Consider the following 27298-nt stretch of genomic DNA (forward strand, 5'->3'; position numbering starts at 1 on the left):
TTTCCCTTCCTTATTATTGCCCTTTCTAGCTATTGACAGACCCAGATGCATCACCATCCCTTGCGATTTTCCGTACTCTGCCCATATCCATGTAGCCACTCCATTAACTCTTTCAATCACTCTTTTAAATGAGTCATATGTCTTCTTACTGGACTCTGGCTGATATGTCTCAAGGATCTTAATTTTGCTTTTGCTTGAATTATTCAAGCATAACCAAGACATATAGTATTCCATATCTTTACTCTTATTTTCCCAAATAAAACTTGTGTTACAGGAGGCTGTGAAATGTAGGCTGTACAGTTAGGGGGCATAATTGATTGATTATTTGCCAAAGCCTATGCTTCGCAATATCATAAGAGTTGTTTTGAAGTAACTTGGATGTAAACTGCTAGACTAAATGGCTAGATTTAGTTCTTTTGTATCTGGCTGTCCCTCCTACCTTACTCCTGCTGGTTTTTCTCCTGTCACAGACAGAATATAGCTAAAAGGTTAGGTCAGTTCATCTTTGTGGCTCCTTGGTCAGTCCCTTAATCTACCCAATAATAAAATATTGCTCTTTTATTATTTTTTCTGTCCTTGCCACTTCTACTGTCTAAACAAGCAGGATATGTCCTTTGAACAAGTTTAAAATAAGAAATTCATTCAAAATTATTTTTTCTCTAAAGTGCACTTATATTTTTTCCTTTTTTATTTTATTTTATTTTATTTTTTTAATTTCTTATAAACATATTATGTATTTTTATCCCCAGGGGTACAGGTCTGTGAATCACCAGGTTTACACACTTCAAAACACTCACCATATAAAGTGCACTTATATTTAAACACCAAACTTTAACCTTTCTGACTTATATCTTTGGCCATTTTATTCCCAGAGTATCCCAGAGAATTTAAAGTAACTTAAAACATGGAAACAATCTGCAATTTACTTCATTGTGTAGCTATGGGTGACAAGGCCTGTGCCACTTATATACATCATTTTTTGTGTGTTGGAAACAATTTCATGTTAACCTAAAGGTAACTATTTAACAAAAGTTAAGAGTCAAAATTACTTTTGACTATTCTATCATTCAATTAAATATCACCAATCTTCCTTACTGTCCCTCTACATTGGCCTTTTTTAAATGGAAATGTAATAAAGGTACTAAAAAAGGGGTTACTGATGTTTGCATAATATGGAAAAGTAGAAGACACAAAATCTATACTAATTTTAGCTCTGCATCATTAAACATGAAATATTGATTATTGCTCTTTACAACAGAATTTATGAAGCTAGCTAGGCTGCTGTGTCCACATAAAGTGATTCTGATGCTTTGCCCTCAGATCTCAGTGGCTGTAAATGATGCTCCTTGGTGACAGCTGGGAGGCTGGCATTCTGATCCACAGCCTTAAGAGATACATTTCCCAGATTAGACCAGGAATGACCCAGCTGCACAACCCAACTTCAGAAAATTAAATTGGAGGGAGTCCAACCTCTGTTGAAATAACTGTGTGAATTACAATGTTTCCATGGGCCTTGTTATAATGTAAATGTACTTTACAATTTACTGTCATTTCCCTTCTGCTCCTGCTGTGAATATGGGCATTAATAGTCATCTCATATATTTAAAGGCAAAATGGCATCAAAAATAAAAATGCAAGATTCATGTTTCTCCCTTGGAAAGCAGAGACTAAACTCCTTTCTTTTTTGCTTTTGCCATTTTTTAAAAAATAGCATACTTTTTGTTTATGTATTATGCATTAACGGTTTTTATGGCTGAGAGACCTGTAAATTTCACACAGGAAGTTATCTTGCAGCTGAACATGAATTTCTTTGGGAGGAAAAAGTGGCTAATGGGACATCAACAGCTCAATTAAAGGATTCATTCAGGTAAGTTATGGGCATATGAGGTAGTAGACTTAAAAAGAGATTTGCTGGTTTCTAGTACTTTAATGACGTTTTGAATGTCCAACAAGATGCAGAGGGGCTGTGATTTTATAGTGACAATCACTAAGTGAGGTAGTTCCAGGCCTCACTATGCCAGTTCTCATTGGCATTTTTATTTGCTACCTCATACATAGTAAAACTTACAAACTTACCTACATAAGATATGACGATGTGAATTGTTGTGATAGTTCATTTTTTATTCTTATTTGACCAATCAGGCTATGTTCATAGGCTTTAGGACATAAAAACACCCTTGACTGCGAAATTCTGAGAGTGCCAAATACCTGAACTCACTTGAACAAATGCCAAAGAGAAACATATTAAGTAAAAACCCAGTTATGGCTGTATATGTCATTAGTCACCTTGGATCTGAGCTGATTTCAGACTTTGAGATTCTCATGGAGTAGAAGTGAGGAAGGATACTCATCTGGAAGAGTATACCTACCACCACACCATCCACATCAGCCCCTTGCCCTGATGTGAATAATTACCTACAACTTCATGCAGATGCACCAGACGGCCCCAGTGGATCTAGGATTGTCAGACAGGTATTTATACTTAGGCTTAAACGTCTCCTTTCTCCTTTCCCTAAGATTATGCATGGTCTCAAGAGCTTTTGCTAGTTTTAGATCACAGACATTCTAAAATTATCATTATAAAATAAAATGCTCAGGGGTGCCTGGGTGGCTCAGTGTGTTAAAGCCGTCGCCTTAGGCTTGGGTCATGATCCCGGAATCCTGGGATCAAGCCCTGCATAGGGCTCTCTGCTCAGCGGGAAACCTGTTTCTCCCTCTCTCTCTGCCTGCCTCTCTGTCTACTTGTGACCTCTCTCTGTCAAATAAATAAATAAAATCTTTAAAATAAAATAAAATACTCAGCTCATTAGAAAAAGTCTAACCACTCCTACTCAATCTAGGATGTGAAAAATTAAAACACTATTAGCAACAATTTTAAAGTAATCACTCTACTCAAAGTTAATTCAGCTTAACAGCTAGACAACCATGAAAACTCAACTGAGACTGAAATACTAAGTACAATCACTGGGGTATAGATATTTTTACATCTTATATATTTCTATATTCTGGGGGAAAAGTCCTAGATACCATGCGTTAAGTGAAAAATTCACATGCACGCAAGCATAAATGTATACATGCCATCAGATAAACAGCTGTTAGAATGCAGACAATAGCAAAGATGGATTAGTGAATCCATACACCAACTCCAGATTTCCTGTCCTAAAGGTCAAGAACAAAGCACAGGTAATCAGAACACCATGTAACACCCAAATTATTTATATCTGATTCTAAAATGTATTTCATTATAGTGTAGCAAATGCTGTAACCAAGATTATATTTTTTCCTAGTCCAAGTGGAAAATGAATTTGCAGTTCTTATTTTTTACCAAGTGATATTATGGGGAAACAACCCAAATTCATGCTGGGAAGAGCTCTCCTAACATGCTATGCAGTACCACAGACTTGTCCTCTTTTTGTTCCTTCCACTAACACCCATGGTTGGGACCATAGGGTTCTCATCAGAACCATTACATTGGGTTACCTAATTGTTTTTCTTTAGGTACATTTCCAATAATTTAATTCTCCTACGCATAAACTCTAAACAAAAATAATATCCAGGAGTAAAAATATTCTTAATCCCACAACTGCAATACTGCTCCTTCTATACCTTCTGAAATCCCTTAAAGTTCACTTCAAATGCAATTTTATAAATGTTAATATTTCCTTCCATATTTAATGTCATGTAATTTTTTGAACTACTGTTACCACTACTAACATTTATTGAATTTTACTAGGTTCCAGCCTCTTTGTATAAATTGTCTTTTAAAAATTATGACTGAAGCCCCATAAAAATAGGAAAAGATACAATTATTATTCCCATTACTTGGATAAGAAAACAGACTCAGAAAGATTACAGAACTTGACCAAGGTCTTACAGGAAACATGGCATGTCAACCTAAGCAGTCTGATTCCAGAATCTAAACTCTATCCTCTCCACTCTTTTCCCATGAATGACATAGAACATGCAACAATGTGAGCAGTGGCAGTAATTCACCAATGAGGCCTATAAACAAGAAGTTGTAGTGTTCTGCAAAATATTCAGATTTCTTATCTGAACCAGACTTGTCATCTACTTGCTGTGTCATCTTAGATAACACTCTTTCTAGGTCTCAGTTTCAGCATTTGTAAAATGATAACGACAATGCCTACTCCACAGTGTTATGTGAGGATCAACTAAAATAACGGATTTAAAAGCATTCTTTGTACAATAAAGTACTGGCCACGCATAAGGAGATTCCTTAAGTGCCTGTCTTACTAAGGACAGCAATCAAGTCTCACTTGTTATTCCTGTGGCACCTACCTCTGCGCCTTTTTGCTAGAAAGCCCTTTGAGCCCCAGTTTCATAAACTTTTTTTTTCTTTTTTTTAAAGATTTGTTGTTATTGTTGTTTTATTTCTTTTCAGCGTAACAGGATTTATTGTATGCACCACACCCAGTGCTCCATGCGATATGTGCATAATACCTACCACCTGGCTCCCCCAACCTCCCACCCCCTGCCCCTGCAAAACCCTCAGGTTGTTTTTCAGAGTCCATAGTCTCTCATGGTTCATCTCCCCTTCCAATTTCCCTCAACTCCCTTCTCAGTTTCATTATCTTTAAGATGGAGACACTAATTATACAAAATTCCAAGAATTGCCGTGCTACTTGATTAAAAATTCACATAAAGCATTTAGTTGTGCACTGGGGACATAGTAGATGCTCAATAATGTTATTTTCATTATTATTAAATTTTTATTATATCTCTCTAGCCCATTCAAAACATGGATGTACATCTAAACAACTTCTCCTGGCTCAGTCTAAACTCATTTCCAGTAGTCACTTAGTTCTGTCAATTCCATTTTCTAATTGTCTCCAGAGCATACCCTCCCTATTTGCAATGTCCTTTGTTAAGGATTTATTGCCTGCCAGAGTGAACAACCTAAAATGCCAACTTCATCATTAGTTCAGTCACTTGCTTGAAATCCTTCTTGCTTCCCTTCACTTAGCTGATGGAGCCTAAGTCTCCAGGTGGGACCTCATAGGATGGTTCTGTGTAACCTGCCCCATCTGTCCCTCCTTTCCTAAGAGACCCACCCCCACTACACTTAATCCTCTTGGAACATCAACATGTCATTAAAACCCTGAGTTAAAATCAGGTGCTCAAAAACTTGAAATGATTTGGTCCATGTGTTGAAATAAAACAATGATAAAGAGAAGTTTTTTGAAAAAGAAATACACGAGTAATAATACATTATGGTATACCTGTCATCATTAAATAATAAACACAGCATTACTTCAATTATCAGGACAGTGGTCTCTCAGATACATTGGAACACGTCTCCATACCCAGATAATTGGTTTTCTGCAACCCAAACACCTCTCACACAGCCCCTAAACTCACCTGTTTTACCTGAAATTCACTTAGAGACTTCTTTAGAAAGCAATTATTAAACAAGCCTAATTTCGCTTCCTGACTTGTAGCAAATAAAATAATTCATTAAAGACGAGATTATAAAAAGATGTAAAAGAGGTGACACAGACTAGGTGTGGAAGGAGGAAATAGAAAACTAAAAAGTAAATCCTAATCTATATTTTCATTGAACACATAAAGGAAGATCCTTAACTGCCTGGAATGTTGCTTTCTCTTGAAAACTTTCTGGAAGTTCCCCCCTTTTGAAGTAAATTTTGCTTCTCTGAAATATTACAGCTGTATATGTCATGCTGAGAACAGCCCTTAAGATGACCGTATAAGTTGTATTTTATTTTCCTCAATATAGCCTAGGAGTTTAGGGGTAGAATTCTTTTTTCATTAAGCTTAAGTGACTTATCAAACTTACACACCCTATTTCTGGACTTCACAAATGCGGGTGTGCCAGCAATAGGCTAGGGGTATGTGAAGCTTTAGATCAGGGCAAATATACTGAAGATGTTAGTTTTACTCCACGAATAGCAAATGAATGGTTTTAAAATGGAGTTCAAAGTTTGCACTAATTTTAAAGTGAAAACAGGAGTTGTCAAACAGTTTTAGGTTTGCATATTGCTATTTTTTCCCATATGCCTCCAATAATAATACTCGTGCGATTCTCTGCCTTCAAAACTTCTGGGTGGAGAATTGATAAGCACTACTCTGGTCAGGATGGAAAGTTAATATCAGGTATTTTTAAAGTTAAGATTGCTGAGAAATATGTAATGGTATTATTTCTAACAGCACTCCATAAAGCAAAAAACATTTTGTAGTTATAAGGGTAACATTTTTTTTTTCAATGACATAGGACTTTATTTCTACTTCCTTTATGGAACTCAGTGGTTGTAGAGGGAGAAGGTAGAATCCATATATGTCTGTCCATATAATAGCAAATAAAGTAGACACTACTATACTTAGGGAAGGGAAAACTCATTCTTTTTTAATTAAGTTTTTTCTTTTAATTCAATAATAGTTAATATAGAGTATTATATTAGTTTCAGGTGTACAAAATAGTGATTTGACAATTGTATACATCATTACTCAGTTCTCATCATGGTAAGTTCACTCTTAATCCCTTTCACCTATTTCACCCATCCCCCCCCCCCACGCACTTCCCCTCTGATGTGCTTTATTTTAAACAAGTACTCTCAGTTAAAGTTTTTTTTTTTTAACGAGAACATTATTTACTTGAAGTATACTTCAGAATACATGGTTCTAAAAGATACATATAAAACTTTCCATCCAAGAAAAACAGAGTACACATATTCTTTAAGTACACACAGAAGAATCCCCCAGTTAAATCACATAAAGAGACATATCAAATATTACAAATTTAAGAAGACTGAAATCATACCACATATATTTTCCAAATACAATCATACAAAACCAGGAATACTCACTTCTATATCTGATCGCATACCAGACTCAGTGGCTGCTGAGCTTTCTGAGCTTGGATTATGATCTCACAGGCACATCAAGCATGATACATTTTAGCATCCAGCATAATTCCGAGCAGACAGCAAGAAGTTGGGTGTTAAGAGGGATATTCAGTAAAATTCACTAATGGAAGAAAAAGACACTTAGGAGGTTGAATGGAGGAGCGCCTGGGGGGCTCAGTCAGTTAAGAGCCTGCCTTTGGTTTAGGTCATGGTTTCAGGGTCCTGGGATCAAGGACTGCATCAGGCTCGCTGCTCAGTGAGAAGTCTGCTTCTCCCTCTCACTCTGCCCCTCCCCTCTGCACATGCTTGCGCGCTCTCTCTCTCTCTCGTGCTCTATCTCAAATAAATAAATAAAATCTTAAAAAAAAAAAAAGAGGTTGAATGGAATCTACAACAGAATAAATAGACTTGAGAGCAGAACTTGAGAGAGAACAAGAAAAAAAAAGCACTGCAAGTCAGCAAACTTTCCTCTCATCATTATTCATTGTTCCATTCATTCCTTAACAAAAATATAGTCACATATGTTAGGTACTGTGCTAGGCATGAGGATATAATGAGGACATGGGAGAAGACAAGCAGGCACAGCTCTGTCCTCCTGCAGCTTGAAAAGTTGAATACAAGCAAAGAAGGAAAGATGATGGGTTTTTGTTTTTGTTTTTAAGATTTTATTTATTTATTTGAGAGAGCGAGAGCAGGGAGGGACAAAGGGGGAGCGAGAAAGAATCTGAAGCAGACTGCATTTAGTGTGGAGCCCAACATGGGGCTTGATCTCTTGACTGGGAGACCATGACCTGAGCCAAAAGCAAGAATCAGACACTTAACTGACTCAGCCACCCAGGTGCCCCAAAGAATTAACAATGATTCCTCACTTAAAAAAAAAAATGGTTTAAACATTTTGCCATTCAGGACAGAAGGCAGATTAGTCAAATAAGCCTGACTCCTGTGTGTGTGTGTGTGTGTGTGTGTGTGTGTGTGTGTGTGTGACAACAGAGTTTGAAAGATAATATTCTAGAGAGGGCCAAAAAAAGATTTGTCAACCTGTGTGCTTCTGGTGGGACAATTGTTAGAATTGTTCAGAATGGTATGCCTGTGTACAGAATGTGAAAATGGTGATGGCAATGCCATGAGAGTTGAAATGCAAAATTCTGGAGTATGAATTAGAGGCTTATTCAGTAAGAATGGTATTTATCGAGGAAGAAGACACAAAGCAGGAAGACAGATGAGAACAAAAGAAAGTGTGTCCACATCTGCTTTGTCAAGCGATGAGCCATGACATCATTACAAATAAGAATGCCCATTTACACCCTGCATATTATAATCTACTAAAGATCAAATATTACATGTGTTTAGTAGCATCAAAGGCAGATCATGCAGAAGAATAAGTCTTTCTCCTATAGATTTATCTATTCTAAACCAAGGGTTAATTTTCATGAATAGAGAAACCCATACTGAAGGGAAAATATTAGGTTTACATAAACAGAGCATCATTTTTCTACACCAACAAGAAATTCCCACTGAGTTGACTTTATTCTGCCTATATGTGAAATTCCCCATTAGATTTGTATCATTAGATTTCATGATTTTAGTGATTGCCCAAATTGCTTCATAACAAGTAGCTGAACAATCTTGGTAAGAAGTACTTTACTCTAAATCAAGGCACGTTAAAATTGATATTGTTCCTCAGACAGACATGGCAGAATATTCAGAAAGAACACTGAAGTGCCAAAGAGGAAATTAAACCTCAGTTGAGCTCTCTGTTATTAAAACAACGATTGTATCTTTAGACATGTGATCTCTATGTACTCAAGACACAGTGTCACAACTATTATCGAAAAACCAAGTGGAGATATATAAGGGGGGAAATAGCTGGTTTTCTATAGGTAGATGATGAGGAGAGGGAGAAAGGGGAGAATAACAAATGATTGGGAAAAAAACATAGAATGGTATTCTCTACTACTCAGGATTGCTAAATTCATGAGGGCTACTAACTCCCCTGTGCTCAGTTCATTGAAGTTCCCGTCCCCAGTCTGGTGACTAGACTACTAGACTACTCTTGTCTTTTCTCACTATTCACATCAAATTGCCATAGCAACTACACTTAGCCTTATATTCAACATGAAATTGTCACTCTCTATATCTGTAAAATCTTCAAATTGGGATTTCATCCTGAATTCTCCAATGACTGTGTTCTTAAACTCTGTTCTTAACACCTGTTCTGCAACATCCTAGTTCCCCCCTATATTGATTGGAAAGCTCTTCTGAAAATGCATTCCTTCTTTGATAAAACATTTACACCATAATCACTGGATAAATGTTTCTCCTTTGCTATGTGGAAATCTTGAAGAATGCTCTTTGAATAATGCTACGGGAAATATCTTCAAGATAATCTTCGAGAAAATAATCTTTGAGAGAAGCCTGGTGCACACCATAGGCTCCATTCAGCTGGCATTTATTTAGAGTCCACTCTGAACCTGGCCATTTTCTGCCACTAGGAACTGTTAAGTGCTAAGGTGGGGAGACAGCCATCAGATCCACAATGCCACATTTAAAGGCCATTGTAATATATCCCAGCATTTACCCAGATGAAAGTTAAGCGAGAAGACCAAATGCATTCTGGGACATTGCCTTAAAGAAAAGAATCCTGATATTTCATCCTACCAGGAGCCCACACAGAAAATAATAAAGATGCTCACTTTATGTAAGAGGTCTTGAAAATATCAATATAAGTGGTTATAAGCCTTAATAGACCTTGGAATCCAATTAGCAACAATTTTGTGGTGGCTTAATAATTTATGATAATGGCAAATTCATTAGATTATAATTCCCCACAGCCAAACCTATGGATTTCCTGGTATCTTTAAAAATATGTATTCTCAAGGTGAAGCATGGTGTTGTCTATGTTCATTGCTACCAAAATACTCTAATTTTAACAATTCAGAATACATTCCATTACTTAAACCTGGATCATTTGGAGATTTTCCCTGTTAATGCAAAGACATAAACCTAAGAGCATTGCACCAGTTCATTAAGCCTCCCAATTTCAGCAGCTGTCTAGTATTAGCTGAAAGCAATCTACTGTGTGTGCTGAAATGGCCCCTATTCACCTTTTCCTCTGCTCCACAAACAAAAGCAGATCTAGAGAAAGTATACATACATGTGTGTACACAACAGAGAACACTTGCACAAAAAATGCGTAGTTTGGTGAATTATTATAAGGTAAGTTCCTATAACCATTTCCTAAATCAAGAAATAAAACTTCACCAAACATGTCAGAAGCCCCCTCACATATGCCGTCCTGTTTATAACTCTCTTCCTTCCTCCCTCCAGAACTAACCACTATTATTACAACTTATATAGTAATTACTCCCTTATACTTCACTGTAGTATTCTCACCCAAATGTGCATTCTTAACTACGACCTTGCCAATTCTTTAAAACAAATCTATTTATTTATTTATTTATTTATTTATTTATTTATTTATTGGACAGAAAGATGGAGAGAGAAAAAGAGCTCACGAGCATTGAGGAAGGGCTGAGGGAGAAGCAAACTCCTTGCTGAGCAGGGAGTCCAATGGGAGATTCAATCCTAGGACCCTGGGATCATGACCTTAGCTAAAGGCAGACACTTAGCCAAATGAATTACTCAAGCACCCCAGCCTTGCCCATATTTAAACTTCTTTTCTGAAATAATTATAGATTCACAGAAAGTTGTGAAAAATGCACAGGGCGGTCCCACTCACTCATCACTCCTCGTCTCCCAATATTAGCAATTTGCATAACTACCGTACACTATGAGCTCCATGGAATTGCCACTGACGCATTTCACAGAGCTTATTGAAATTTCATCAATTATATATTCACTTATTTGTGTGTGTGCGTGTTTATAGTGCTATGTAATTTTATCACATGTGTCCCTTTGTGTAACCATCACCACAATCAAGACACAGAACTGTTACAATACTATAAGACTCCCCTATGTTACCTCTTTAATAGCCACAACCATCTCTTCCTCTCCCAAATCCCAATGCTTTTTTAACAAAAATTGTTAAATTTTAACAAAATTATTAAACTATTTTCCAGAGTGACTATACCATTTTACATTCCCACCTGCAGTACATGAGTTAGCCTTTTTCTCTGCACCCTTATTACTATTTTGTGTTTCCCATTTTTCACAATTTTGATAAATTAAATTTCTTTTAATTTACATATTCCCCCTCCATCTTCTTCTTTTCCTTAAAATATGCTTGTTGAAAAACCCAGACAAGTTAAACTAAAGAGTTTCCCAGCCTGAATTTTACTGATTTATATGCTCATGGTGAAGTTCATATTCAAGTTCTCTAGCTGGATCCAAAATCTTGATCATATTTTACTTTGACTCCTTTGGCATGGCCTTAAGCAGAGGCATGTTCTTTCATCAGGAGACTCATAATGGTCTGATGGACTCTTTATCTCTGATGATAGAACCACTGGATTTCAGTGCTTACATTCATTAATGGGGGGGTTGCAAAATGGTTATGTGCTAATTATACAATTTTATTGCATTTATTATATACATGCAATAATTTATATAATATATATAAATAATTTTGTAAAGAAAATGTATTTACTATTGGCTTACCCACTAGTACATTCATCTAAAAGAGGCGGGATAAATCTTGATTATTTTCTCTGAGCAGTTTACTAGATCTGTTTACATGACAACATCTCAGCCATGTCACAAAGGTAGTCAAGTTTCTTTTAACATCACTAAAGTATTTATGAATATTAACAGATTTGATTTTTTCTTGTTATTAAATATTAAGTATTTCTAATTATGATTTTTCTTATTATTAAAACTCTACCCCATTTTGGGGCAGCGAGAGCCTCTTCAAGTTGACTCCTGACTCCTTTTGATATAATCCCAGTAGGCTCTGATAACTTCCTGGCTATTTGGTTTGACAAAATGATCCAAACTTACATATTTTCTAGCAGAAACTAGGAATCATCCATTATTTTACAAAACCCTGGTTTCTTTTAGTGGGCAATGGTATTTTTAATATTATAATATGGGTAATAGGAATGCTCATTATCACTGCATTGGTTATTGTTTCTAAGACTTTTCAGTGACAGAGTTAGGATATAAAATAAACTACCTCATGGGCTCTAACTGAGATTTCCAATTCAATTTCAGGACTGCAGAGTTTTAACTTAACCTCCTTTATAATATGTCTATATTGCCATTTCCACACTAAAGTCCTAGTTCTCAAGGACATAGGAGGTAACAGAATTAGAATATTGCATAATTGTTCACTCCATAACTATATTATATACATAAGAACACATATGTAACATTACTAATATTATTACCATCCATTGTGATTGCTCAAAGTAGTTAAACTTTTTATATACACTATGCTCACTTTTTATCCCTCACTTCTATTTTTTTTAGAGTAGGAAAATTTATTTGCGATCTTTATAATCAAAGTTATAAATCAAATCCAGCATATAATTTAATCCCTTATTCTTTTAATAATTTTATTACATTATACATCACTGCATATGGCCATTATATGCTATATTATCTCTCTTTGACCCTTATTTAATCTTAATTTTTCAGTAAGTATATATTTAATGCCTACCACCACTCATCAGCTCATGTGTCTCTAGTCAGTTTGGTTGTCTGAAGCTTATTCTCTAGTTAACTCCTCTTAGAAGTAAAATTCCCTAAGTTCTTATATGTCTATAAGAGTTTGTATTCAAAGAGTTCAGGTCATGCCACCCCAAAATATGCTGCTTTGGTATACTTATTCTTTTGAGCTGAAGACACTTGAAAAGCAGCAAATGCTGGGATAGGCCTTCTCTGAACTCCTTATCTACAGATATTCCTAAGGAAAACCCATAAATCCCTTCCCCTGGGAGTTTATCCAACCAAGGAAGGTAGATTTGTACTACAGGAGAGAAGACTAGAACTCCATACCACACCCAAACTTTATCATAAACTATTGTATCTCCCATCTATTATTCTAATGGCTCTTTCATATTCCCTAAAAATCATTTGCTCTCCCATAAATTGCCTACATCTTCTCTCTTCCTTCCCTATTATAATGATATATAAACTCTCAAATCTCACAGACTTCTTGGCTATTCATTTCCCCTCTATAATGCCTCTGTACATGTAATATAAAAATTTGGTAAATTTTTATTATATTAATTTCTCATTAACCTCCCTGTTGCCAGTTTATTTTATAACCCCGGTATCAAACCTAGAAAGGTAAAGTCTTTTCTCCTTACATTTCTCTTTATACTTGGAAGTTTTGCTTTCAAATATACTACATCTTTGGTATACATTTTTTTCCTTAAGAATTTTAAGTATTGGGGCGCCTGGGTGGCTCAGTGGGTTGAGCCGCTGCCTTCGGCTCGGGTCATGATCTCAGGGTCCTGGGATCGAGTCCCGCATCGGGCTCTCTGCTCAGCGGGGAGCCTGTTTCCTCCTTTCTCTCTCTGCCTGCCTCTCTGCCTACTTGTGATCTCTCTCTGTCAAATAAATAAATAAAAAATCTTAAAAAAAAAAAAAAAAGAATTTTAAGTATTTGAGGGACACCTGGGTGGCTCAGTGGGTTAAGCCGCTGCCTTCGGCTCAGGTCATGATTCCAGGGTCCTGGGATGGAGTCCCACATCGGGTTCTCTGCTCAGCAGGGCGCCTGCTTCCCTTCCTCTCTCTCTGCCTGCCTCTCTGCCTACTTGTGATTTCTCTGTCAAATAAATAAATAAAATCTTAAAAAAAAAAAAAAAGAATTTTAAGTATTTGAGTTACTCCATTTTCTTTGTGTCTAATGACAAATCTGAAGATAATATAACTTTCTGCCCTTACAAATCACATGTTCTTCTTGCCTGGATATTGAATGGCTGTTTTTCTTTTTCCTTTCAGTTGAGAAAGTTACTAGAATGTGTCTTGGAATTTGTCATTCTGGGTTGATTAGTCTTGGGTATACATGGTCCTCTTTCAATATGTAGTTTCAAATCACAAGGATTTCCTGATGAATTATAATTATATTATCTGGTTCCCTTGCTTTCATCTACTTCTTTAGAGATTGAATGTGTTGAATCTTCCTGGCATGTCTATAGTATTTGTCATATTCCCTTCTCAAATCTCTTTTTTCTATTCCTTCATTTCTTTTTGATTTTAAGCATCCTCCTCCTTTTCACCTTTTACTTCTCTTAAGTGCCTACTCACTCTTGTGTGTCTTGTCATTTAGTGTTCAATTCTAAAATTCTTTCTTTCATTCTTTTTTTTATTATTATTTTTAAAGATTTTATTTATTTATTTGACAGAGAGAGATCACAAGTAGGCAGAGAGGCAGGCAGAGAGAGAGAGGGGGAAGCAGGCTCCCTGCTGAGCAGAGAGCCCGATGCAGGACTCGATCCCAGGACCCTGAGATCATGACCTGAGCCAAAGGCAGAGGCACTGAGCCACCCAGGCGCCCCTCTTTCTTTCATTTTTAATTCTTTCCTGGCTTCTGTCACCTCCCCAGCAGAGAAGCTGGCTTGAAGTTAAGCCTACCAGATTGGAAGAGTGAATGGAGCTGAAACTCCTTTTAAAACTAGTTTGCTCTGGCTTAAGGGACTGAGACAGCAGGGGGTTTGCTACTTGGCAGAATTTGGACTAAGCAAAAAGCTGACAGGCGTTCTATATTCAACCTCCATGAAATCTTTGAGATGTTGAGCAGGATATTATGTCCTTTTAAAGCCACAGTGTTGCCTCTACTTAGAGAAAATTGTCGTAATTTATAATGACTTCATTCTCTGCAGGAAAACACTCAGGGACAATCACTTTCAGGCCCTTTCCTCCAGAATTCTAGGACTGCAGCAGAGACCATTTTAAGAACAACTTTTCAGAAAAGCATTACTTAACCCTTGAAGATCTCTTGTTCACCATCGGTGGTATTAGGGAAGGGGCCTAGAAATGATAGAGCACCTACTCTGCACCAGGTACCTTACATTTATCACACAATTAAATTCACCCACACAAGCCTATGAGACTATTTTAATCATCACCATTTTAAAGAGGAAGAAATGAAAAACTGAGAGTTTAGGTACTTGTCCAGTATTACACAGAAGAGCAGGCATTTGAATACAGTCTTGTTCTCACTCCAGGACCATAAATAATGTTACCTTCTGTTTGAAACTTGAAAAAGAAGCAAAAACAAAACCAAGTTTTGCCCTCCCCCCAACCCCGGACTTCTTAATTTATCTGCTTTCTGCTGTTTTATTCTAAGTTATCTTTCAAATGCTGGCAACCTGAATTATTCTCTCCATAACAGATTTTCCCTTCATATCTTTAGGCTTCTCAGATTCTGAAAGAATTTGAAGGGTATCAGGATATGCCATCTAAAAAAATATGCTGCTTTGGTATATGCTGATTATTTGAGTTGAAGGCAGTTGAGATGAAGTGGATTTAAGAAAAATTCTCTGTCCTTCCCATATTTGCCTAAAAGCAAGACATGAATTTACATAGGTGCTTCTCCCCTCCCTTCTCTACCACAAAGGACAGAAATTAACCCCCAGAGACAATTCTAGACCCTTATCACTCCAGTGACTGGCAGAGGAATCTACTTAACCCATCTTCCTAAAACTAGGCCTTATCTACCATTAGTTTTCCCATGTATTTACCTTCCCCTAATTTGCTGCCCTAGAAACTCAAAGTTCTTTTCCACTGTCTTATCACTTCTATAAAAATGTATTGCTCTTTTGTTAAGATGTTATATAAGCCCAAGTTCTAACTACTCTCTTGAGTTACTCATCACTGACTACTCCCATGTGTACATACAATGCACATGTTAGTTAACTTCTATTTGTTTTTCTCTTGTTAATCTTTCTTTTGTCAGGCTAATATATAGGGCCCCAGGCTGAGAACCTGAGATGAAGAGAAGCAAAATATTTTCTCCCTCCCCCACAAACAAAACATGTATATGACAACTGATATATAGACAGCATGGCACAGTAATGGAAGCTTTAGTTTAAGGGCCAGAAGACCTTGGTCAAATCATCTTGAACTGTCAACACTGTTTATGAAAATAACAATAATCATAGTCAGCACCAGGATATGCAGCCCCCAAATCTTAGTGTTCTAAAACTACAAAGTTAATGTTTGCTCATGTTCCATGTTCATCACAGGTCCACAGCTGGAGTGCTGTATCTTTACTGCGCTGATGTGGGGCCTCTGGCCAATGAAGCAGCCACCATCTGAAGTGTTTCTAATCCCCATGACTAGAAAGAAGAGATTGTATTAGTTTCCAAGACCTGCCATAACGAAATACCACAGACTGGGTGGCTTAACCAACAAACATTTCTGGAGACTGGAAGTCTAAGATCAAAGTATTGGAAAAACTGGTTTCTCCTGAAATTTCTCCACAGAGGACTGCATTCTTGCTGTGTCCCCACGTGGCCTTTCCACTGTGTACATACCTCCTTGGTATCTGTTTCTTCTTATTAAGGACACTAATCTTATCGGATTAGGCCCCCCCCCATGATGTCTTTTAACCTCAATCACCTTTTTAAAAGTCCTATCTCCAAATGCAGTCACATTGAGCATTAGGGCTTCAATATATGAATTTTTTTTTGGAGGGGGCAAATTCAATAACCTTACTTCCATTTTTAGGCTGCTCCAGAGACTGTCATTTAAAGGCTGACAATGGGAAAATGAAAAAGGAATTATCAAGGAGTACATGTCATGGAAACCTGAGATCAAAGAAGAATAAAACCACACTCATTGTAGATTCAGTCCTTGTCCATTAGGTTGTATTCATCCCTCAACAGAGAAAAATTTCAAAAACATAAAGAGCAAGCAAACTTCTCCAGAGACACTGTTGAGTGCAGAGGAAAGCATCCTATTTAACTAGGCTTTATTTTTCATTCAGCAAGGGCCTCATCTGGTGGGATAGACAATAGGAGAATACTGCAGACTTCAACATGAAGTGGAAAATATCAAGAAGTCTTTTTAGACTGGACCAGAGTCATTACCCAAATACAGATGAATGAGGCAGGCAGTTTATATGTATCTCCTGGTGATATCAGCCCCTCCATATTAAGGCATGGACACAAGTCAATACGTTTAAAAAGAAAACATTAAAATCTCTAGCAAAGGAAAGATCTTTCATGTTTTACTGGGAAAATATTATGATCTTTCTGAAAGATCTGGAATTGGCATTTTTTTCAAATAACGTTTTTTGAAGTTTGCTAATTTAGGACTACAAAACTTACCTTCATCTCTTGTGCCAAGCATCAAATGGTCATGTGTATCTGGAGTATGAAGAGGTCATCCTTCCTTCTGACCACAGAACACTGCGGTAGGGAGGGGGTGGGGTTCCTACCCTACACTCATGTATGAAAGAAAGCCAGTCATATTCTGTTTAATATGTACAGAACTGAGATGTGGTCATTTTAAGTTTCTGGGTGAAGAAGACTCCCCTCCATCTTTCCTACAACTAAATTCTAATAAAGAGCAGCTTCCTTTTAAATTATAATATTGAAAAAAAATTCTGAATCTTTGGTTTTATTTTCTACACTATTTTCAACCAGATGTAACATATAGGGTGGGGTCCTTTGGCTAGACATGCTTTTCTTAGAGATTGTTAATGATTATAATAGACAGAATAATGCCTCCTGCTTCCAAAGATGAAATCCATGTATATTTTCCCTTACATGGCAAAAGTGACATTGTAAATGTGATTAAGTTAAGGATCTTGAGATGGGGTGATTATTTTAGGTTATCCAGGTGGGTTTAATGTAATTACAAGGGTCCTTATAAGAGGGAGACAGGACAGTCAGATTAAGAGATCTGATGACTCTTAGCATCATAGCAGCAGATATGCAGCTGACTTTGCAGATGGAATAAAGGGCCAGAAGCCAAGGAATGCAGGTATCCTCTAGAAGTTGGAAGTATATTCTCCCCTAAAGTGTTCAGAAGGAATGCAACCTTTCACACACTTAATTTCAGCCCACTGAAATTCTATTCATACTTCTGATCATTAGGTCTGTAAGATAATGTGTGCTGTTTTAAACCATTAAATTTATAATCTATTATAGTAGCAACGGAAAATTAATAGAAAGATTCAATCTATGTAGCCTCCAAATAGGATTTAAAACAGAGAATTCTTGGGGTGCCTGGGTGGCTCAGTGGGTTAAGCCGCTGCCTTCAGCTCAGGTCATGATCTCAGGGTCCTGGGATCGAGTCCCGCATCAGTCTCTCTGCTCTGCAGGGAGCCTGCTTCCTCCTCTCCCTCTCTCTGCCTGCCTGTCTGCCTGCTTGTGATCTCTGTCTGTCAAATAAATAAATAAAATCTTTAAAAATAAATAGATAAAACAGAGAATTCTTTTTTTTACGGCTGGGTAATGAATGAAATCTTGCCATATGCAATGAAATGGATGGCGCTAGATATTAATAGGCTAAGCGGAGTAAGTCAGGCAGAGAAAGACAAACACCATATGAATTCACTCAAATGTGGAATTTAAGAAGCAAAATAAATGAAAATGGGTGGGGCAGGAAGAGAGGCAAACCAGGAAACAGACTCTTAACCATAGAGAACAAACTGATGGTTACTCAAAGGGAGCTGGGGGGTGATGGGTGAAATCGGTAATAGGGACTAAGGAGAGCACTTGTGATGAGCACCAGGTATTGTATATAAGTGCTGAACCACTAACTAATTCTATACCTGAAACTAGTATTATACTGCATGTTACCTAATTGGAATTTAAATAAAAGCTTAAAAAATAAAAATAAAATAGCAAATTCTGCCTGCTGTTTATTTACCCCACTGATAATATAAACCATTCTGAAACTTACTAATTTTCAAATCCTTTTTCTCCTGCCAGGTCACCTAGGGAGTTTCAAATGGTCCAATTAAACCAAGGTAGATTATGACACTTCTTTTTGCTCTCTCTTCTTATATAAAAGACAAACTGTTTCAAAAAGCTCTGGTATAGTACTATAGTTTTATGTTTCTGACTTGACGCCTGGGCCCATCCCACACATGTCATTGACTGACTTGTCATAATCTTGCATCTTTCTTGTGTGTTTGAATTTTTGACAAAATTTTTTTTCTCTCTCTCTCTGTGTGTGTATGTGTGTTTGAGAGAGAGAGAGAGACAGAGTCTACAGAGACTACAGAGTCTCTCTCTCTCTCTGCACCCAAACCCCTTAACACAAACACATTTCTCTTTTGGGAACATAGGTTTATCACTGTCTCAATCTTTCAGTATAACAACTTAGGGCACACCTAATTGGGAGCTACACTCACCATGCCCCTCGGCCCTTGTGACTCTGTAGTCACTCACACAGACTTGTTCATCCAGTATATTTATTGAACTCAGACTCTGGAGCCAGACTGTCCAGGATCAAATCCTATCAACTTTTCTTCTTAAGTTGTGTGAATTTGAATATTCAAGTTAATTGCCTTTTTTATTTTGTCTCATTTCATCATGTTTAAATGGGAATAATAGGGGCGCCTGGGTGGCTCAGTGGGTTAAGCCGCTGCCTTCGGCTCAGGTCATGATCTCGGGGTCCTGGGATCGAGTCCCGCATCGGGCTCTCTGCTCAGCAGGGAGCCTGCTTCCTCCTCTCTCTCTCTCTGCCTGCCTCTCCATCTACTTGTGATTTCTCTCTGTCAAATAAATAAATAAAATCTTTAAAAAAAATAAAAAATAAATGGGAATAATAGCAGTAACTTTCAGGAAAGGCTGTTCAGGAGGCTTGTATGGAGAGATTATACAAAGTGGTTGAAACAGCAACTGCCACCAAGGCTCTAGTAATGAAAACAACATAGCCCCTGTTGTCAAGGAGCTTTCTAGTGGGAGAGTCGGGTAAGAAAAGAGGCCAGTGTGACTCAGGATGGATGCTTCAATGGACAGGCTCTGGGAGTTACACAGGGGGATGCAGAACCCCAGGGGTGGGGTACAGGTAGGTAAGGCTACTGAAGGAAGGTAATTCTTCAACTGAGACTGGAGTTGGCCAGGTAAATGATGAATTAGGCCAAACAAAGAGTTGGCCAGGTAAATGAAGAATTAGGGGAGGATGCGGTGATGTGGAACAGCCATAAAAGGGAAAAGAACAAGAGGTTCTGAGTAGTGGGAATTAAGTATAAAGATGCTCCCTAGAGGATGGACAGTATGTGCAGGAAGGATAGTATCTTGCGTTAGATACTTGATTTACTGTAACACTGCAAACTGAAGCCTGCTTTGAGTACAATATGCAAATTTAAGATTACGCTTCCCATGTAATAGAGATTGAGTGAGAATCCATGCTTCTGATTCCTACATAACAAGAATTATACATACTCACAAACTCTTAGGTTACCATGATTAAATCTAGCCAAGCATGTCATACACACTCAACTAATACAAAAGATATCATTTTATTTTTCTGAAGAAAAATGTCTTGATGGACCACCTTGAAATCTAAATGACAAATCAGTCAACCAATAATAAGAAAATCACAACTTAATGTTATTTGTAAGAATTCTATAGATATAAAAAGTTAGAGTTTTTCAACCCTGGTTAGACATTAGAATTACCTAGGGAAATTTTGGAAAATTACCATTTCCTAGGCCTTGTCTCAAACCAATTGAAACAGAATTATCTAAGGATGGGACCAGTTCATTGGCAAGTTTTAAAACTTTCCTTAGTGATGGTAATATGCAGCCAGGGATAAAAATTACTAACTTAGCACTATCTGTAAGGTTTTAAAGAGTTTTGAAATATTCTAAATTTTTCCATTAAGTGATATACTCCAATTTATATTACTGTTTCAACCCAAATTTGTTGGACAAAAAGGGTAGAGGTGACCAGGCTCTTAAATTGGTAAAATGGGAGCTATTTATTATTTTAACAATTAAATTGATTTTGTGGTTTGAATTATCTCTACTTTCATCTATACTCATAGCAGTCAAGTTATTGACTTCTATTTTTTATCACTTTATTTTGTTTTTAAAGATAACATTAGGGATTGTTTTGATAATACCCCTCTGACATTTCACTGTATTGTCAAACTGAACACAACATTAATGGGAAATGGACTGTGTGCACTTACGTACTCATATATTTTGAAGAAAAAAATACATGCATGTCAGTCAAGAAACAAGTCAAAGGCAGCAGGAAAAAAAAAATGTCCTGCTGAATAAAAAATTAGGCAATGGGCGGAAACAAAGGGCACCATAATGGAAATCTTTCAAGCTTGAATTAGGTTACTGACTAATGAGGATCCTGCAGGGAACAGTGATAAGAGGGCTGGATGTTTATTAAAGAACTATTCATGTAAATTACCTGACTGATGGTGTTGCTGGCAAGGCCCTTAAGATCCCCTGATAAGGCAGGACCTAAGGGGCAGCAGCCATTAAGCAATTTAGATACAGAAGCATCTGAAAAGAAAATTAAGAATTTTATTTACATGTACTCCAGAAAAAGAGCTGGCATAATTTATCAAAAGAAAGATACTTTGGCAAATATGTCTTAAGAAATTATACCAGATGACAAACAATTTAAAAAGAAGGATCTTTTATTTGGAGTTTACCTACAACAGTGTTATGCATCAATGATGCAGTGACACTGTGCAATTAGTAGCAAGTCTAGCCAAAGCCTGGAGTTATCAGGAGAAAAGTGAAGGGCAAAAGCATCTCAGTTCTTTTGAGTCGTTTGTGTGTGTGTGCGCACACGCATGTATATGTATATACATATACATATATACATTTTTTTTCATACTTTCTTTCTTTCCCCCAAATTCTCCCTCTTTAAGGGGGGGGAGGGAAATCCTCTAATTTCTACAGGGGCACTTAGCTTTCATTCATTCCATCTGCAGTTAGAGATTTCCAAGTAAAATAAATTGTTGTAAGCACTGGGTATGTAGCAATGGTTTGAACACAACCCCTATTCCTGAGAAAAATTTGAAATAGACATGAAACAAATAATTACAGCATATTATAGGAGGAAACTGTGCTTCCGTGGAAAACTGTGGAGTATCTAAATCTACTATATCCTTCACATTATCAGGTCTAGCTATTTATTGCCTTCCAGCTATTTTACAACTTTGTAAATTGTAGATAACAGGTAACAATGCAAAAATAATCCTTGCCTATAGACAGCTAAACTGTCCTGTCCAAGGGAGGTTCAATTGACTTCTTTCTCTTCACTAGGTAAGGGGTTAGTTTTACCTTTGTTTGTACCTTCCTTTCAATATTCCTGATCTATAAATGTGTATGGCTTTCAATTTCTTCTTTGATTTGGTATAACATCTTTGCTGGTTTTCTCATTAATGAGTTAAATAAAATCCTTAACAAGTCTATTTGTAGCTCTATATGAGAGTTGTGATTTTATACTCTTTTGAAATTATTTTTTAACAATAGATTTCCCTTAAGTGTGGCAGATTGAGAGTGGATAGCAATATACCCTCTGTCTCCAAACACATGGACTTGCTGGATCAAATTTTTAAAAACAATTGTAGATACAGAGCCAAGCTCAAAATTAAGAAAGGAAACTATCCAGCTGCCAGAAACAAAGAAGCCACCAACAGCCACAGCTATGAGCCAGAGCTCAAATCCTGCAGCTCACAAAGACACTGGGTTAGTGCATACCTCATGGGTAGGTTTTTATGTTTGTGCATGCCCAGTACCTGGTGGTAAGGTAGACAGGGTCTTTTCTATAGTACTGGAACCCAGAAAGAAATGGGATATATGTACATGGGTGGGGAGAAATCATTGCCAGCATCCTGCCCTTGGCCACATGGAAAAATTGAATCATCATTAACAGGTAGGGACCTAACGTTTATGCTAGTAGATGAGAGGTCTGAATTTGAAGCATTTATTTGTTTAGAAATTTGTTTAGAAACCTCAAGCCAAGAAACTAAGCTTAAAAACCATACAGAACCAGTGAATTTGGTGAGGACCCTAATGGAAAGATTGGGAATAGTTCAAACAAGATTGTTGAAAGTTGAACTTGGGCAATTGCAGTGAGATCCAGAGAAGATAGGATGGAGCCAAGAGATCTTTAGATCTTTAGAAGGCCAAACAACCGGGCGCCTGGGTGGCTCAGTGGTTAAGCCGCTGCCTTCGGCTCAGGTCATGATCTCAGGGTCCTGGGATCGAGTCCCGCATCGGGCTCTCTGCTCGGCAGGGAGCCTGCTTCCTCCTCTCTCTCTCTCTCTGCCTGGCTCTCTGCCTACTTGTGATTTCTCTCTGTCAAATAAATAAATAAAATCTTTAAAAAAAAAAAAAAAAAAAAAAGAAGGCCAAACAACCTGGGCTAGCACTTGATAGAATCAGGAAACGAGGGAGAGTTGTCTGTAATAATTCCTAAGGTTTTGGCTCCTGGAACAGTTATCATTAATAAGAATGGATAGAGAAAGAGAGTGAGAAAACAGGGTTCGGGTGGGGACAGAGGAGATTATTGTTAGGTCTGTGTTCAAAGGAATGAGACTGATACAAAGCAAAGGTCAAGCAAAGCTTTATTTTGCACCAAGCATCAAGAATCAAACCAACCATTCGGGGCCACCTCTTACAGAGAGGGCGACCACCCACCCCAGCCTCACAGACTAACTTGTATAGAGCAAAGGCCATGTGATTGGGCCTGGTCACACACAGATGGCCAATGAAATTGTAACACACAGAGAAAGCTGCACAGTCATGCTAGGTCACACACGGGTGGGCAATTGAATTACAATTCACCCTATAGTAGCTATTTGAACTAGCCCAAAAGGCAAGGCCCACATTCCTTGGTAGCTAGGGAGACAGTATGCGCCCTCCACTGATTCGATGTCTCCACTTGGCCCAACTCATCCGGCATTCAGGCTCGTTGTCTCCACCTGACCTGACCTGCCCTTGTATTTGGGCTCTGTTATCAGGGACTGGTAGACCACATTCTACTGGTTTCCTGGTCTTGCTTTTAAGTAAGTTCCCCTGGTGGGGGAGGGGAGGCGGGCAGGGCCAGGACCAGTTTAAGTTTTACTACATAAACAAAAAAATGGCTGTTCAACAGAGATGGAGTCTCCCTGGCTAAATAGGCCCTTACAATTAAAGGTCCAGTTCTGTGTTTGTTACATTTAAGGTCCATGGATATGTCCAGAATACAGGTCCACAACTCAGGTGATGGTCCAGGATAGAGAACGAAATTTGGGTACAAACAGGTAGTAATAGGAAAAATGGGATTTCCTAGGGAAAATGTGTCAGGTAAGAATAAATGAGAAATAAAGATAGATCTGAAGGACATGAACATTTAAGGGATGAGCTGATGAAAGAAAGTCCACAGAGTAGATTGAAAATCAGCAGCCAGTGAAGTAGGAAGAGGAAATAGGGTCATAAAAGTTAGGAGTTTCCAATAAGAGGGCACCAAAGACTAAAAAGATTATACTTGAAAGCTATCTACTGGTCATGACAAGTAGGAGATTCTTTGTGGTGGCAGTAAATTTCACTTCTGTGGTTTAGACAAGCCAGATTTCAGGGGAAAAGCCAGATTTCTGTGGTTAAGGAGTAAATTCCTCTTTCCAGAGCCCTCAGCTACTAAAGTTGGCCTAAGTTCTCCATAACAGTATCATCCCTTTGAAAGAGTGAGACCTGGAGAAGTGAATTGCCTGCACTTGTTCACCAGTAAATATTTATCAAGCAAGCACTATTTTTTTTTTTTAAGATTTTACAGAGAGAGAGTGAGAGAGAGAGAGAGAGAAATCACAAACAAGGGAAGCACAAGGGAAGCAGCAGGCAGAGGGAAAGGAGGAAATAGGGGATGCATATTTGATCCCAGGACTCATCCCAGGACTTGGGATCATGACCTGAGCTGAAGATATAGGCTTAACTCACCGAAGCACCCAGGTGCCCCAAGCACACACTACTATGAAGAACTCTGCTAGACAGTGGAATGTAGGAATCTATAATACCCAAATCTTTAACAGTAGGAGTTTGAAATGAGTAGGCAAATAAAATAAATAGTTATAGTACAGGACAGGCTGTGCATAGGGCCTTGTGAGAGGATGCCCTATGGTAGCCTAGAACTAGAATCAGGAAGCACTCCCAACAGGAGATTATTTCATGAACTGAGTTTTAAATAATAGTTAGTTTATGAAGCACTTGTTAGGAGGCAGCTTCCATTCCAGATACTAAATATTTAACTCATTTCATCTTCATATCACCACTAACTCACATTTTCCAGATAAGAAGAAAGTCCAGAGATTGATTTGCCTAGGAACACACAGCTAGAAAGTGATAATGCTGGGATTTGAACCCAGGAACTGCTCTTGCAATATCAGTGCTTAAAACCACCATTCTACACTGCCTTTTAAAAGACAGCTTGGAATTTGTTCATTGGATAAGAAGGGAATGATTGTTCCTAATCCAAAAAGGGCATGCACTAAGACAAAGAAAAGTGGAGGACCATGCACAGTTATGCTAGGTTTCATATACAACTACCCTGGGAATAAAAATTCTCTGATGGTTTATGTCATCCTGATCTTACCTGCTATCTAACTCAGATTATACCTTTTATTTTGAATTTGATTTGTAGATTTATTCTTTGCATAGTCAGACACTCTTCTACTGAACTGCAGCTGCCTTTACTTACGTGACGCATCACAAGAACATCTTTGTCTCCTTTATCACCTTCCATTTTCTTCCCTTCCATTCTACCTGACTTGACTCCAGTTCTGGCAATTTTCAAATTTCACTTTAAAACTTCTCTTCTGTCTAGATTGTGTGTCATCACCATTGCATCCTTCCAAAGAAATACAAATTTGATGATGCACACCAGTGCTTCTGAAAGTCTCACTAATGAAAAGAGTTGGAATTTATTCCAATTTAAATGGACTCATAATCTCCCTTCATTATTCACTGGTTATTCAATATTTATAACTCACAATTGATAGTAAAGCTATCAATTGCCATTCTTTTTAAAAATTATGGTAATTTTAAAGTTTATTTTATTATTATTATTTAGTAATCTCTACACCCAGCATGGGATTCAAACTCACAACCCAGAGATCAAGAGCCTCACACTCTTTTAAGTCAGCCAGGTACCCCAATTGCCACTCTTATTAATAGATGATTCTTAATGTCCATTTATTTAGAACTACAAACAATACTTCCAATTTTACACTTAGTTTTGTATGAGCACAACTTTCCCCTCCTCTAAGGAATAACAAATAGGAACAGACTGGAGAGTGGAAAGAAGCTATGATGCTGGGTAACAGGTTTAAACTAGAGGTGTCCTACACAAACCAGGACATACGGCCATCTTAATTATTTACATAACTTCCTTCTTTGCTGTAAAATATTTGTTAAAATAATGTTAAATTTAACTAGGATAATTTTAAGCAACAGATTTAAATTTGGAGAAATGACTTGAGTCGCCTGGGTGGCTGAGTGGGTTAAAAGCCTCTGCCTTCAGCTCAGTTCATGATCTCAGGGTCCTGGGACTGAGCCCCACATCAGGCTCTCTCCTCAGCAGAGAGCATGCTTCCTCCTCTCTCTCTGCTTGCCTCTCTGTCTATTTGTGATCTCTCTCTCTCTCTCTGTCAAATGAAATCTCAATAAAATAAAATAAAATAAAATAAAATAAAATAAAATAAAATAAATTTGGAGGAATGACTTAAAACTCACCATTCCTCAAATTCTACATCTGCCCTTCCTCATTCACACAATGATGAAACCTACCTATCTGATACCGAAGGCATCATTTTCAACATCTTACCAGTACAATAAAATTTATTTTCAGAAATAACCATTTGATAATGAATAATAACCATATTTTCAGGATTTACTCTTTGGCCTTTAAACAATGATTTTTAAATAATTCATTTCAATTTTAAAGATATTCAAATTCAGTAAAATATTTCATATATGAAATACAATTTGTACTTATCAAACGAAAGTAATATAATTTCACTGTTTTAAACTCAATCACAAATAAAAATTCAAAGTAGTTGCATAGAGTAACAGAACTGAAATAACTCAAGCTGTTCCTTTGTCTTTAGAATCTGTGTGGTATCATTGCTTCTTATGAATTTACTACTTACACACAAGAATATGTAGTCAGGTGTTGGAGACACAAACTGTGCCCACAGTAACCTCAAATAATTCCTCCTTGTATGCACTGACTCTCAAAACAAGTACATGCATATCAGGGGTCAATTGCATAACTTGAATTAACTTCAGTGTAAAATACAGTGCTTATTAAAGGCTAAATAATAAAAATGTGCTACTTTGAAACATAGATATATAATATTAAGATCAACATGGCAGCAATTGTTTAAAACTTATACCAATGAGGGGCACCTGGGTGACTCAGTCAGTTAAGCATCTGTCTTTGGCTTGGGTCATAATTGCAGGGTCCTGTCTCTCTCCTTTTGCTGCTCCCCCTGCTTGTGCTCTCTCTTTGTCAAATAAATAAAATCTTAAAAAAAAAAAAAAA

At 37.4% G+C, this 27298-nt stretch overlaps 1 protein-coding gene across 1 annotated transcript in view; it reads right to left on the reverse strand.

Moving 5' to 3' along the window:
* IQCJ (IQ motif containing J) overlaps window positions 1-25513 on the reverse strand; it is a 52810-nt gene extending 27297 nt beyond the window's left edge. The window contains 1 exon segment of the mRNA XM_059388344.1: window positions 25454-25513. Coding sequence (XP_059244327.1) covers window positions 25454-25513 — 60 coding nt within the window.
* Window positions 25514-27298: the final 1785 nt, after the last annotated feature.

The sequence above is a fragment of the Mustela nigripes genome, chromosome 2, assembly GCF_022355385.1.
Source record: "Mustela nigripes isolate SB6536 chromosome 2, MUSNIG.SB6536, whole genome shotgun sequence".
Taxonomy (NCBI): Eukaryota; Metazoa; Chordata; class Mammalia; order Carnivora; family Mustelidae; genus Mustela; species Mustela nigripes.